This window comes from Alnus glutinosa, chromosome 7 (assembly GCF_958979055.1).
Source record: "Alnus glutinosa chromosome 7, dhAlnGlut1.1, whole genome shotgun sequence".
Taxonomy (NCBI): Eukaryota; Viridiplantae; Streptophyta; class Magnoliopsida; order Fagales; family Betulaceae; genus Alnus; species Alnus glutinosa.
In genome coordinates this window covers 5389929-5406397 of record NC_084892.1, presented here as the reverse complement: position 1 = coordinate 5406397, position 16469 = coordinate 5389929, and the positions used below count along the sequence as shown (strand labels likewise).

The following is a 16469-nucleotide window of genomic DNA, read 5'->3' as shown; positions in this document are numbered from 1 at the left end:
ATAAATAAATAAAAGAAAGTAAAAGTTGTCACATAGGCGAAGGTGGTCAAGAGTTGTCTTGGAAGATCAAGATCCCCTCAAATTTTCTGTTCAAATTTGAGAGAATTCGGACAAGTAATTGTGAGAGATCACTTATGAGACGAACCTAACCTGACAAGTAGTTGGACAGCCTAATTTTTATTTGGTCAGATTAGACCCATAAATGCTCTCTCACAATCACTTGTCTGAATTCTCTCAAATTCAGATAAAGAATTTGAAGAGATTTTAATCCAGACAATATATCACTACTCAATTAGAATACCCTCGTATTGATTTATTATATATATATATGATTTATATAATAAATCAATACGAGGGTATTAGAGTTTTGTTTTTCCAATGATAATTAACGAAAAGTATTATATAAGACAAAAGTTTGAAAGTCTTTCAAAGACAGAGAGAGATTGTAGTTGACGATTTTTTTTTTTTTATTATTATTATTATTATATTGGTTAGTTGCAGATTTTTTATTTTTTTTTTATTTTGCAAATAAAGAGGATATATTAAGATCTGTCGGTGAGTGTCGAAACAGCTTTATATTTGTCCATTAAAGACATTTAATTTTAAAATTAATCAATGTTAATTATTATTAATGATCATTTAATTGTTATTGTATTATCACTAATGATCATATTTGTTATTAATAGTTATTTAATTATGACCGTTAGATTTCACTTATTTAATCTTATGACATATATCACTAATTGATATCTAATTCAATTCCATCCGTTGGTTAATCTCAGTCCAAAAATTAATGGCTATAATTTAATCGCTCCTTGCTCAATGTTTCATGCTAACAATTAAGTGCACTATTATCTACACAATTTTTTTTTTCGAAAAAAAAAAAAAAAAAAAAAAAAAAAAAAAAAAAAGGAAAAAAGGTGCACCATTAAAATATCCTATGGCAGAAAATCATGCATATAGGCTATTCATATGGTAACACTATATGCACCAAAGTATTGCTTAAATGTAATAATTATAATCAAGTGAACACTAATAGAATCTTTCATTTTCTTCTCGTACTTTGATTTTAAGGAATATGATTCTCTCAATTCGGTAGGAACCCAAATCTTACTCAATTAGAAAGTATATAGCCCAAGAAAAATGTTAAGAGAAACTACCTTAGTAAGAATTGGGTCCCTCCTGAATGGGATAAACAATATGGCTTTTTATGGAAATTAATCAAATTTTTTGAAGTAAAAAAGGAAATAATGATATCTCAACTGTCAATTATGCTCCATTTCACTTAAAATGAAGAACATCTTTTTTTTCTTTTCTTTTATTTATTTTTTTCTATACAAAGATGAAACTAAGGTGCTTCGATCTGTACAGAAGCATACATCAAAACGTTATAACCAAAAATTAAATAAAATAATACAACAAGGTTGTCTCAAAAGTAAACAAGTCATCCCATTTATTTATTTACATTAATTATTAGTGAAAAGTACAATGAAAAATGCATATTTATTTCCATGATCTTAATTAGGATTACAATGATAGAAATGATTGTTTATTTACATCTCTTAATCCAAATTACAATAATAGAAATATTTACAATTTAATGAAGGAACATATTAATTACTTTGTATTGAGTTTGCATTCAAACTTGCACTGACTGCATCTTATGCGGAACTCGAGGCATGGAAGCTGCAAATTGTACATATACATATAAATCAAAGAGGATTGGAGGATAAAACGGATAAGGAATTTCTATAATTTTTTTTAAAGTTATGGATTGTCAAATTATGTAAATTTAAACTTTTTTTTTTTTTTTTGCATTGAACGGTGTAATGTTGTTACTGTGCACAATAATGATGAATAATATGGATTCGAAAATAGAGAACAAGAGAAAATCAAGACACAGATTTACGTTGTTCGACAATGTGCCTACCTCCACATAAATGCGACTATATTTCAATATATAATTTAAGGTTACATTATAACATACTTAAAAAAAAAAAAAAAAAAAAAAAAACTTAATTGTACTGATGTATTTTAGAAAACTTCAAAATATCCTATACCGTACAACGGGGGGGCAAAGGCACCCTTACAACTTATTTGTCCCCAATAGGCCAGTTAACGTCACTTCGCTATGCTAAATGACCACTATATTGATATTTTAGTATAACTCTTTTTGCCTGAGAAAATATAAACCACTTGTTCCAAAATGTTAAAAAATGGTACTTATTCAAAATGTCACATGTTACCAATAAAAGTATATTTTCATCAGGTTATTGCGCTTTATATTTTAGAAAAGCTTTGAACAAAAAAATATTTTTCGATTTACATTATACTAAAGAAGAAGCTTATCTTCAAAAGTAAAAAAATAAATAAATAAATTTGGATTTTTTTTTTATTTTTTTATTTTTTTTTATTTTTATCTCAATAACATGCCACAGTTTTAATAAGTAGCATTTTTCAAGCCGTTCGATACAAGGAACGGCCTAAATTCATATAATTTGAGAATCTACAACTTTAAAGAAATGATAAGAGATGCTTAATTATCCGAATAAAACAAAGAAAATATGTGATTACAAAAGAAAAGTTAATAACAACTCAATCTTACCAGCTGCTACTTCAAGTTGGTAGAAATCTGGCTTGTCTCATATATTTTCACCAGTGCTCCATTCCTGTAACTCAAAATCACGTATTCAGAATTTAATAATGTTAGTTAACGAATACAATTAGTGGATGAATATTGGGGGTTTGAATGAATAGAGCAAAAAGAGTTTAAGACAAAAGAAGAAAGAAGTGCCCTTACCTCAACATCTTCTTCTGTTGAACTCCCTGTTACGTACTCATCAAGTTGAACATCTGGTACATGTGCGATCTTGTGCTGATCTTCCCCTTGGCATTTCCTAATCAATTCAGGACAACCTCTGATCACCAATTTTCTTAACGAAGTGAGACGGTGTGTCCCTTCCGGCAGAGATGACATCTCGGGGCAATTGAAAATCACAAGTGTGTGAAGTGATTCGAAAGTTGGCAACCACTCAGGCAAGGCCGTGAACTGCTCACAAAATCCAATTGCTAGGATTTGTAAAGTATTAGCAGATCCTTGGAGCCATTGAGGCAAAACCTTCAGCTCTGATAAATTACCAATCGTCAAATTTCGAAGGATCAGCTTGAGTTCCTGATTGTCTTCTCCTAGAATCAAATTAAGCTTTGGACAATCATCAATTGCCAGGATCTCTAAGGCAGTTAGGTGCTTGATATTGAGTGACAAAGAGGTCAAACTTGGACACTGCGTTATAAACAATATCCGAAGGTTGGGGAGGCACCCGTCCATTCCTTGAAACAAAACTTCTAGCCTTGGACAATTATCCACAGCCAAAATCCGAAGAGAATTCAAGGAACCTTTCTCCAACAAGCACGTATACTTTGTTGTTACAGCCAAAAACCTAAGGCTGATCATGCTCCTCATATCTTTGGGCAACCGTTCAAGTTCCTCACATCCAGCAAGGATTAATGTTTGCAAATTGTGCAGCTTGCAGATGGAGTTAGGAAGTTCCTTGATTCTTTTATTATCAGTTAGGTTGAGATATCTCAAATTCTTCAGAGTACCAATAGAACTTGGCAACACCTCAAAAGATGAATCACGTAAATCAAGAAACCGCAGGGACTTGAATCTCGAGATGCATGCTTCAACTAACGACAGTGGTGCTTCGGTTGTGAACATTACAGTACGCACCTTTGTTAAATTGTCTAAGCATTTTGGAACTTCTTGACCCAAGTCTTCTGCTGAAAATGACAAATGACGAACTGTTTCAGCAATGCCTTCGTTGCCCGAGTCTACTACTGAACACTCTCCTTGTGCAACTGAGATTGCAAGATCATGGATCAGATCATGCATTTTAAAGGTATACGTGAAAACGGAAGGAATGATCGGTTTCTCAAAGTCTTGGAAGAAAGATCTCGACACCAACTCATTTATATACAACTCCCCAACATCTTCCAACTCTTGTTTTTTATTAATAGACGTTTTACGAATTAGTCCATGTGCCATCCAAAATGGAATCAAATCAAACAAATAGAATTGATGGTCTTTTGGGAAAAGAGAACAAAAGGCAAAGCATCGCTTCAAGTAAATTGGCAGTTGATCGTAACTAAGTCGCAATGCGGGTAAGATTTCATTCTCCTTTTGTTTTAATTTCCATATCTCGTTATCTCTCACAAATTCCCACTCTCGTTCATCAACTTTTGAATGAAGCAGGCTGCCTAAAGTCCTCACTGCCAATGGAACCCCTTTACATTTTCCTACAATTTCTTTTCCAATTTTTAAGAGGCTTGGATGTTGTTTCTCTTCTCCTTCCTTAAATGCACATTTCACAAATAAAGACAAACAATCATCTTGGGATAGACCTTCTAAGTTGTATGTGGAATCAGAGCTCATAACAGAGGCAACCAAGTTACTACGTGTTGTCACTATAATTTTACTTCCTTTGAAACCATCAATTAACAAACCTTTCAATTCAATCCATTTATTATGATCTTCATTCCAAACATCATCTAAGACAAGTAGAAATTTCGTATCCCTTAAATGTTCTCTCAATCTAGCTTGCAATGTATCCGCACTCCAATTTTCATCAATTGTACCGCATGCAGATTTAAGGATTTCTTTTACCAATCTTGCAACACTAAAATCTTCAGACACACAAACCCACATTCTCAATTGAAAAGTCTGGACTACACGTTCATCATTGTACACCCACTTGGCAAGTGTGGTCTTCCCTAAACCTCCTAATCCCACTATGGAAATTACATTGACATTTTTGCTACCATCTGGGTGCATCAAAAGATTTATGATATTTTCTTTGTCCTTATCCCTACCAATTACAATTGATGGATGAACAAATGAGATTAAATCTATTTCCCTCGACCGGTGCATGATATGTGCATCTTCACATATTTTGGTGAGATTAAATTGATCCTTTTCAGCTGCGATTGCATTTAACCTCTCTCTAATGCGCTTGATTTTATGAGCCAATTTGAAAGGGAATGCAAGCGTCATAGAGGATGAAAAGAAATGACATACCTTTGTAGAAGTGCTCCCATATGTGGCAACCACCTGCTTCCTTATAGCTTGGTACTCAATTTCATCAAACACATCCTCGGCATCGTGAAGGACATCATTGAGCTGCCCTAGCCAGAGCCTCAGCAGGGGGTCACTTGCTTGCTTCTTTTCGGCATCTAGGAGCACCTCTCTAATGATTGACATGGTGAACTCGAGCCTTTTCAGATTGCTTTTGACACCACATACCAAGCCGAACTCTTGGTAAGCAACGGACCCTAGCTTCTCTATGACCTTTCCTATGATGCCATAGGCAATTTCAGCCATGTTTTTGAGGTGGTGAAGATCGAGGAAGTAGTTGTTTATTTGCTAAACTTTAGGCAAGTGATTTAATTCAAGAACATGTCTGCATACCTTTATATAGGAACTCACTTTGTTGGTTCCAAGTGTTTTCAATAAGTAATCAACTGACTTAATTCAAGTATATATTCTTTTTCTATTTCATGAAAATGTAAACAAAAGGCTTGGAGTGTAAGTGGGTGCATTGTTATTCTTTATTCTCCTATTGTCGCACTCATTCTTTCATCAAAAAAGTGTACATTCTGCCTTTGAAAATGGTGAACCAATCGAATACCTTTATATATGGCATTGTATAGAAACTTGGTTCCAATTGTTTTCAAGAAGTATTCAGCTTAGTTACTTCAAGAATATATCCTGAAAAGGCTTGGAGTTGAGTGTAATGCTATTATTTATTCTCCTCTTGTCTCACTTATTCTTTTGTCAAAGAAGTATATATAATGCACAATTACTGTAGTTGATGATCAATATGCAATATCACTGCAAAAATTGAAGGCATTATCCAACTAAACTGTTTGGAAGAACAAAATTGGATTACAAATGAGGGCATCACCCAAAAAAGTCTCTCATTTGTTTACTTCAATGAATTTTTTGTCCTCTCTCTTTGAACCAGGACAGAACGATTAGTGGCGGCTAAGAATTAGTATACATGTACATGTCAGTAAGAGCTAAAAATTATGCCAAACATTCAATTTGGATGAAATGAAATGATAATTTTCCCCAACACCTTTCCATGAAATTGAAAAGGCAAGCTTTTTAGAGCCGAAATCATTCATTATTGGTGATGATATGGTAAATCACACGGCCGGGCCCAAGTCGAGAGTAGATATTAGCATGAAGACTTGTCGGGTGCACGAGCGGAGGATATCTTTGATGCTTACCTTTCTGCTGTTCAGAAACATCAAAAGAAAGATTTAATAGCCATTATGACTTCACAGCTTCAAATACAAATAGAACAGAAGCTAAAACCTATTATTTGCGCCCTCTCATCCATCTCTAAATGAACAGATTAGATGACAACAATTAACGTCCCTTCCACCGAATTTGTACAAGAATTTTCCCAACTAATTAACAGATTTTCCTTGAATATATATCCCATTCCTCATATTTCCAACAAGCAAGAATTGTAAGTGCATGGTGGCCTTTTGTATTTGCAGTTTCAAAACGTGCGATTTAAAAAATAGAGAATTCAAAACGTGTGTTTTGAAAATGTGAATTTTAAAAACGCAGGTAAGTCATAACTTTTGGTAAAATCACGATTTGACCTTAAAATTGTCATTTAACTTTTAAAATTATGTGTTTTTAAAACCACAAATTTAAACGACAAAATCTCAAAAATTATGCGTTTTTATGTGAATTTTGTCTAAAACCACACATTTAGCTTGCGAAATCACATACCAAGAAAACTTCTATATAGTTCGAACTTATACTTAGTTATCTAGATCAGGGCAAGGGCTCAACAAACCACAATTTCCTTAAACACATATTCATGAATCGAGTAGCATAATTGAAAATGTGGTACTCTCCATCCTAAAACATGAAATTTCATGATCCAGGAAATGTCTTTGAAATAATGACAAGTTTCACTAAACTCTATAAAGATTGAGTAGAACAATTAAAAAAACTTGAATAAGATCTTCAAATAATTAAGCAATTTACAATGACCGATCATATATGTGTTATGTAGAAGCTATGCAATCATAACTTCAAAAGAACAACATTAATTGAAGACTCTAAGATGGCTACATAGTACATACTAATATGATTAAATCCTTAATTTTATGATCGTAACAAAAAACAAACGTATTTTACCGCAACATTTAATTCATCAATTATTATTATTATTATTATTAGGGTCTGTTTAGGTTTGCAATTTCAAAAAGTGTGATTTAAAAATAGCGATTTTAAAATGTGCAATTTAAAAAAGTGATTATTAAAGACGCACAGTGGTGCTTCGGTAAAATCGCATTTTGGTCTTTAAAATCGCAGGTTTGCCTTTTAAAATGCCGCGTTTTCAAAAATGCATCCCTTTGCCTGTGATTTGAATAAGCACTTTTCTGCATTTTCAAATCGCAATTTTTTAAAAACGCAGTTTCCAAACGGTTCATTTTCTGCAATTTAGTTTGAAATCGCAATCCCAAACGCACCCTTATTCTTTTGGAGATAAGTTATTGGTGTGTGTTTCGCAACACACTCCTACCCATTTTTTCTTTTTTAATTTTTTTCATTTCTTCGAAAAACTTTTTTTTTTTTTCTCCCTTATTGCTAATCAACTTTCTTCACTTTTCTCACAAAAATTAAAGTATTTTTTTACCTTTATATCACATAAATCACTTCTTATTATTATTCAAACAGAAAACTTATAACAAAACTCTTTACCAAACGGGCCAACATTACTTGTGCCAAACCAGACTATGGCAAGCAAATGATCCTTTTTCTTTTTTCTTTTTTTTAATTTTTTTTTTTTTTTATGCAATTGAAAGGAAATGACTTAACAGGGGTGGTGGTTGTTTTATGGTTCAAATTTTATTTTGTTATAGTTAACGTTATATACGTTGTTATATAGTGAATATTTATTGTGTCATTTTTTTTAAATAACGTGATATCATCTACGCCATTAAATGCAATAAAACAAAATTTAATAAAATATAGAATGTTATTCCGATTGTTGAGGCCAGTGTCATGGTCTCACTAATGAGCAATAATATTTAGTAGACTATTATATAACTGTCATACAATTAGGATGACGTGACGTTAAAAATCAACTTTTTTATCGACAAGAGCTTACATAAAAAAAAAATCTAATAATTAATTTTTACTACCTCATCATTTCAATCATATATAAATTGCATTAGTCTATTAAATAGACTTTTTCTTGGCTAAAAACATAAATCACACAGTAAAGAATGTGGACTAGATCGATCGATTCAAATAGAAATTTGAGTTTTGGTTTTGGTACTAGCCCAAGCAAAACCAGCCCAACCTGGAGAGTAAGGTCTTGATTTTCATGTAATGTTTGGTCCCACTTTAATGACATTTATCATTTTACCTATATTATTGTGCAAATAAGAACAAATTAGATTGGTATATGATCTTTTGTCACTCTAAGACAAAATTTTTGACCACCTTCTCTACGTGGCAAAGTGGTCCCTTAGCTAACTTTAGGGTTTTTTTTTTTCTAAAAAAAAAAAAAAAAAAAAAAAAAAGTAAAAGTAAAAGTTGCTACATAGGCAAAGATGGTCATGAGTTGTGTCTTGGAAGATCAGGATCCCCTCAAATTTTCTGCCCAAATTTGAGAAAATTTGGATAGGTAATAGTGAGAGAGCACTTATGAGACCTACCTGACCGGACAAGTAGTTGGACAGCCTAATTTTTATTTGATCAGGTGAGTCCCATAAATACTCTCTCATAATCACTTATCCAAATTCTCTTAAATTTGGATAAAAAATTTGAGGAGATTCTAATCCATATTGGGGTAACAATGTATTACTACTCAATCAGAATACCCTCATATTGATTTATTATCCCAATATATATATATATATATATATATATATATATATATATTAGAGTTTTGTTTTTCCAATGATAATTAACGAAAAGTATTATACAAGACAAAAATTTGAAAGTCTTTCAAAGAAAGAGAGAGATTGTAGTTGCGATTTTTTATTTTTTATCTTTTATATTGGTTAGTTGCAGATTTTTTATTTTTTTTCTTGCAAATAAAGGGGATATATTTAGATCTGTCGGTGAGTGTCGAAAAACAGCTTTATATTTGTCCATTAACAGATATTTAATTTTAAAATTAATCAATGTTAATTATTATTAATGATCATTTAATTGTTATTGTATTATCACTAATGATCATATTTGTTATTAACAGTTATTTAATTTTGACAGTTAGATTTCACTTAATTAATCTTATGACATATATCACTAATTGATATCTAATTCCATCCGTTGGTTACTCACAGTCCAAAAATTAATGGCTATAATTTAATCGCTCCTTGCTCAATGTTTCATGCTAACAATTAAGTGCACCATTATCTACACACCAAAAAAAAAAAAAAAAAAAAAAAGGTGCACCATTAAAATATCCTACAGCACACAATCAAGCATATAGGCTATTCATATGGTAATACTATATGCACCTAAGTATTGCTTAAATATAATAATTATAATCAAGTGAACACTAATAAAACCTTTCATTTTTTTCTCATACTTTGATTTTAAGCAATATGATTCTCACAATTTTACTTTAATAGTTATGATTAAATGTTGTTGTATCTAACGGTATAAATGATATCAAGTGATAAAAATATTAGCACGTCATTAAAAAATTTAAATGATAACATAATTTATATCGTTAAATACAATAACATTAAGTTTTGACAATAAAATAGATCATTGTCCTAATTTTAAGGTATAAATATTCATTCCACAATAAATATAATGGGCACGAATTCTATGTGGTCTCATCGAAACCAATGTTGAGTGTTTTATATTTTTAATTATTTGTAAATATTTTTATTTTAAAAATATAAAACAAAAAAAAAATTAACAAGCAGATGCAACTATTTCGGACAACCATCTCTTATACACACATAATTTAATAAGCTGTAGGATTTTCTATTTTGTAGATTTTAATATAAATATTTTAGTGCAACCAATTACTTTTATGTTTTAATTGACCAACATATAATAAAATGTTCTTATTGAAAATATTTTCTATTAACATTAATAATTTATTCTTCATAAAAAATAATTTTCTATTGAAAACCATAAATAAAATGCAACAAGAATGCACCAATGAAATGCAACCATCATGTTCCACCCTCAACTCGTCATGATTGGCCCAAGAATTGGTTATCACATGACACCACCAAGCCAAAAGCATTCCCCATCGGTCTCATTCTCAATACTCCCACAACAAAGTCATGCTTCACCTGCTCACCCAAGTGGTTGCGTCCCCACGTGCCTAAACATCAACAACAAAATGGAAGTAGAATAGCAATTTGTGTTTGTGTGATGCATTTAGTTTTGATTTGAAAATGCTTTTTTTTTTTTTATGTTTTTAAACTATAATTTTTTTTAAAACGCACACAAAAATGATACAATTTTTAAAATTGTCTAAAACCAGCCACACATTTAGCTTACAAAATCACAGGTTAAACAGACTTCTATATAGTTTGAGCTTTATAATTAATTATCTAGATCGGGGCAAGGGCTCAACAAACCATAATTTCCTTAAATACACAATTTCATGAATGGAGTAGCATAATTGAAAATGTGGTACTCTCCATCCTAAACATGAAATTTCATGATCCAGGAAAAGTCTTTGAAATAATGACAAGTTTCACTAAACTCTATCTATATATAAAGATTAAGATTGAATAGAACAATTAAAAAAACTTGAATAAAATATTCAAAATAATTAAGCAATTTACAATGACCGATCATATATGTGTCACGTAGAAGCTATGCAATCATAACTTCAAAAGAACAACAGTGAAGACTCTAAGATGGCTATTGGTGTGTATTTGGCCTGAAGACCCATAACCGGCCTTTTTGAATGGATCAGTCTAAGTTGGATTATTTCCAACAAACTTGTTTGCAATGTTTTTCCAAGTTGGATTATATTTTTGTTCTTCTCTCTTATTGTAGACTTAAATCACGGTGAACATGAGAACAATGATCACTTTTCATGGAAATCGAATTTTTTTAAAGTAAAAGACGAAGTAATGATCTTTGCACTGTCAATTATGCTCCATTTCACTTAAAAACACAGTTAAGTGTTTGATAAAATTGCAGTTTGGCATATGATTAATAAAAGCTTGGCATTAAAAATCACATAAGTAAATGCTTTGTAAATTCCCCAACACTTTTTCAAAAGATTTATAATAAAATCTTGTTGCGGGTTTTTCGGTGTTGTATCCCCTTACCTGGATTATCCATTAGCATCGGGATCGAGCTTTTTCCTAATAAATTGAAAGAAGAAGCTTAGAAGAATATTCTAAAATTCGAAACATCCTATATAACATCCTACGTAATGTGTAATCATAATCATTCGGATATTTTCTATTTATACAAAATATCTACCCAAATTCACCACAGATATCTAAAATCATAATTTATGACTTTTCTTGAAAATCAGAGTAATCTAACTAACATCACTACCTTAGTGAACTAAATCCTCAATAGTTAGTAATTCCAACATAAAAGAAGCAAGAAATCATTTGGCCTATTCACAGAAATCCCCAAAAATGAACTTTCTTAAATCATCAAATCCGTAGTTCAAAACTCCATAACCCAAGCCACCCAATATTAACCCGAACTCATAAAACTCCTCTAATTAACACTTTAACCATTTTCAATATGCTTTTTACATTAAAAGCCACAACCTTCTACAATCGTTTTATAAATTTCTATAGTCCAGTAATCGGACATCCAACCAAGTCAGAAGCAAGCATCTAATCCAACACAACTATTCAAGAATTCAAAATACCTAAAACATACTCCACTCAAATAGCACAATATCCATAAATATACACTCAATCAGCTAACAGTAGAGAACCCCCAAAATCATAAAATCCTAATTTCACAATAATCCAATCAATCCACAAAATAAACCATCATAGGTTTGTAGGAATTTACCCCAAAGATTTTCATAGCAAATCCACCGGAAAACGCCATTGATTCCGCCAGAAAAGTCGCCGAAAAACGCACAGGAAGAACCGGGTCTTCCTCTCGGGTCTTCGGGTCACGGGGTCGGGTTCTGGGTCACTGGGCTTCGGGTCTTCGGGGTTAGGCTGGAAAACACCTTGACCAGCCGGAAATCGGCTTCTGGCTCGCCGAGAGTCCACCACCGAAGGATCGGGTTGCGGGTTGCACTCCCGGGTCGCACGGACATCACTGCTTCACGATCGGAGCTCCTCCATCGCCGGATTTCAGTCCCAGCCGCGCCGCCGATCATGGAGGATCGAAGCTCCCTGGGTTCGCGGGTCCACCGGTCCGAGCTCCTGGGTTCGGCTCCCTCTCACCCGATCTCTCGGTCTCTCTGCTCTCTCTACGATCTCTCCCTCTATCTCCCGAGTCTCTCTCTCTCGACATCTCTCTCTCTATTCCTCAAATCTCTCCCTCAATCTCTGGCTCTCACTCCCTCTATCTCTCTGACTCTCTCTGTTTCTGTGTATTCGGGCGAGAAAAGAAGAACAGGGAGAAGAAACGAAGAAGGAAGAAAATGAAGAAAAAAAAAAAAAGAAGAGAAGAAGAAAATTATAAAGAAGAAACCAACTTGCCGTGCAAGTTGCTTCTTCTTTTTTTTTTTTTCTTTTCTACAACTTTTTAAATAAGTTATTACTATTATTATTTCTAATAAAAAAAAAATCTGGGATATTACAATAAGTGCATGGTGGCATGTGGTATTTACGATTTCAAAACGTGCGATTTAAAAAATAGAGATTTCAAAACGTGTGCATTTTTTTTTTATGTTTTGAAACCACAATTTTTTAAAAACGCACACTCAAACTATACAATTTTCGAGATTTTTTAAAACCACACATTTAGCTTGTGAAATCATAGGTCAAACAGACTTCTATACAGTTCAAGCTTATAATTAGTTATTTAGAGGGGCAAGGGCTCAACAAACCACAATTTCCTTAAATACACATATTCATGAATCGAGTAGCACAATTGAAAATGTGGTACTCTCCATCCTAAAACATGAAATTTCATGATCCAGGAAATGTCTTTGAAATAATGACAAGTTTCTCTAAACTCTATAAAGATTGAGTAGAACAATTAAAAAACTTGAATAAGATCTTCAAAATCAGCAATTTACAATGACCGATCATACATGTGTTAACGTAGAAGCTATGCAATCATAACTTCAAAAGAACAACATTAATTGAAGACTCTAAGATGGCTACATAGTACATGCTAATATGATTAAATCGTTAATTTTATGATCGTTAGAAAAACAAACGTATATTACCATAACAATTTAATTCATCAATTATTATTATTATATTGGAAATAAGTTATTGGTGTGTATTTGGCAACACACTCCTCCCATTTTCTTTATTTCTCCTAAAAAAAAATTAACCTTTTTTTTTTCCTTGGTACTAAAAAATTTTCTTCATTTTTTTCTCACAAAAAATGTAAACATTCTTTTACCTTTATATCACATAAATCACTTTTTACTATTATTCAAATAAAAAACTTACAACAAAACTCTTTACCAAACGGCTCATATTACTTGTGCCACACCGACTATGGAAAGGGAGTGACAACTTTTTTTTTTAATTTTTTTATTTGTATGTGACGGAAAGGAAATGACTTAAGAGGGGTGGCGATTGTTTTATGATTCAAATTTTATTTTATTACAGTTAACGTTATATACATTGTTATATAGTGAATATATAATTTTTTTTTAATTAAATAATGTGATATCATCTACACCATTAAATGCAATAAAACAAAATTTAATAAAATAGATAATGTTATTCCGATTGTTGAGGCCAGTGTCATGGTTTCACTAAACAACAATAATATTTAATAGATTGTTATATGACTGCCATACAATTAGAACAACGTGGCGTTAGAAATCAACTTTTGGATCGACAAGAGCTTACATAAAAAATGATTCAATAATTAATTTTTATTGCCACATCATTTCAATTATATATAAATTGTATAACAGTCTATTAAATAAACTTTTCCTTCGCTAAAAACAGAAATCACACAGTTAAAGAATGTGGACTTGATCGATCGGTTCAAATAGAAATTTGGGTTTTAATTTTCATGTAATGTTTGGTCCCACTTTAATGACATTTATCATTTTATCTGTATTATTGTGCAAATAAGGACAAATCAGAATGCCCTCATATTGATTTATTATCCCTATTGATTTATTATCCCTATATATATATATATATTAGAGTTTTGTTTTTTCAATGATAATTAACTAATAGTATTATATAAGACAAAAATAGATTATTGACCTTTTTGTCCTTGCGTGTGCCACATAAGCATAAAAGTCTATCAATAATATAATGAAAGTGTGTCTTACAAGACTACTCGACCAATAAGGTCATAAGGGACTAAGGAGGCCATTGTTATCTAAATCTAATTATTTATTATTTCTATGTATTATATATATACAACGCAACAGAGATTCCATAAAAATACAATGCAAAACCAATAAATCCAATATTGCAAAAGGACGAAAAGCTTGATTCTTTGTTCACGAAAACGACATGTACCGGAATTGTTGTCAAGTTGGAGCTTCTCCTCCACAGATGAAATGCATTTAGTTTAGAGAATAGGAAGAACATATATTTTAAATATTTGATTACTAATTTTAAAAATAGATTCAAAATATATAAACTATTGTAAATGCTGGAAAGAGGGATGGATCCATGTATATATATATAGACCAAGGGAGGCCATGACCCACTTGATTTTAAAATTTTCTTTTAATTTTTTTTATTTAGTTAAATATATACATACGTATTTTTTTTTTGTTTGTTTAAAAACCAAGTTTAGCTCATATTAAAAATAAATTTGAGTCTTTATTCATACTTTAATTATTTCAAATGAAAAATCTTGATTCCGCCCATGACAATAAGGGACAAGACAATCTTATGGATATATAGCCCCAAACGTAGACAATGCATGCGGCTTGGCGTTTATTTGAGGCGTGATAATTAAATTTATCATATTTTTTTTGGTTTTATATTCTTGGTTTATACCTCATTTTATACGGAATAGGATCCTCTCAATTTGATCCAAATTCATTTTATACATGCTTGTCAACTATGGTTTCAAATAGTAGGGATGAGGTGATGCACCTGATGCTGACGGCCGGTAATGATAGTGTCTCAACTCCTATACACACACACACTTCATACCTAATATTAGCTTGAAAATGATAAGTGTCTCAACTCCTAAATCTGTAACTGTACATCTGCGTATCCGCCCTTTAAGCCTGTATTTTAGTGTAAAGTATCCTCTAGCACAATAATTCTGTCTCTTTAATATATGGGATTTGATTCATACACAACACCATTACAACAACCACACAACAACCCCTCACATGAGGGTGGGCTCCAGTGTGTGGGGTCCACCCTCATGTGAGGAGTTGTTGTGTGGTTGTTGTTTAGTGTTGTAAATTTAACATTTTCCTTAATATATATGGTCTAAGTGTCTATTTATAGGCTCAGAAGTGAAGGCAAACTTTTATTAGAATTTTGTCTCCCACTTGACGGTTTGACACAGGGACGGAGGGAGGGGGGGGCTGGCCCCTGCCAGCCCCCCCTCCCCACAATTTCCTTAAAAAAAAAAAATTTTTTTAGATAGAAAAAAAAAACACTCTAAAAAATTAAAAAAATATAAGGTAAAAATCAAAATTTAGCTTATTTGGCCCCTACCAAAATTTTTTTTTGCCATCGGCCCCTGCCCATAAAAACTTCTGGCTCCGTCCCTGGTTTGACATAATATTTAATTAGGGTTCTACCTATGGGTCGATGTTGGCCTGAAGACCCATAACCGGCCTTTTTGAATGGATCAGTCTAAGTTGGATTATTTCCAACAAACTTGTTTGCAATGTTTTTCCAAGTTGGATTATATTTTTGTTCTTCTCTCTTATTGTAGACTTCAATCACGGTGAACATGAGAACAATGATCACTTTTCATGGAAATCGATTTTTTTTGAAGTAAAAGACGAAGTAATGATCTTTGCACTGTCAATTATGCTCCATTTCACTTAAAAACACAGTTAAGTGTTTGGTAAAATTGCAGTTTGGCCTTTAAATTGCATATTAGCCTTTAAAATTTTGCATTCTCAAAAAACACCAAATTGCTTGCGATTTGAAAAAACAGTTTTCTGCATTTTCAAATTAGAATTTTTTAAAAACGCAATTCCCAAACGATTCATTTTCTGTAATTTTATTTAAAATCGTAACTTTTTATTTATGAAATCGCAATCCCAATTAAGCGCACTCTAAGATACATCTGTACATAAGCATACATTAAAACTTTATAACCAACAAGGTTGTCTCAA

General features: G+C 32.0%; 1 protein-coding gene across 1 annotated transcript; it reads right to left on the bottom strand.

Moving 5' to 3' along the window:
- Window positions 1-2642: 2642 nt before the first annotated feature.
- Window positions 2643-5422, bottom strand: LOC133872697 (disease resistance protein RGA2-like). The gene is made up of 2 exons (XM_062310268.1): window positions 2801-5422; window positions 2643-2669 (listed from the first exon to the last, which is right to left on the bottom strand). Exons 1-2 carry the CDS (start codon window positions 5375-5377, stop codon window positions 2643-2645), a joined length of 2604 nt encoding a protein of 867 aa, XP_062166252.1. The 5' UTR covers window positions 5378-5422.
- Window positions 5423-16469: the final 11047 nt, after the last annotated feature.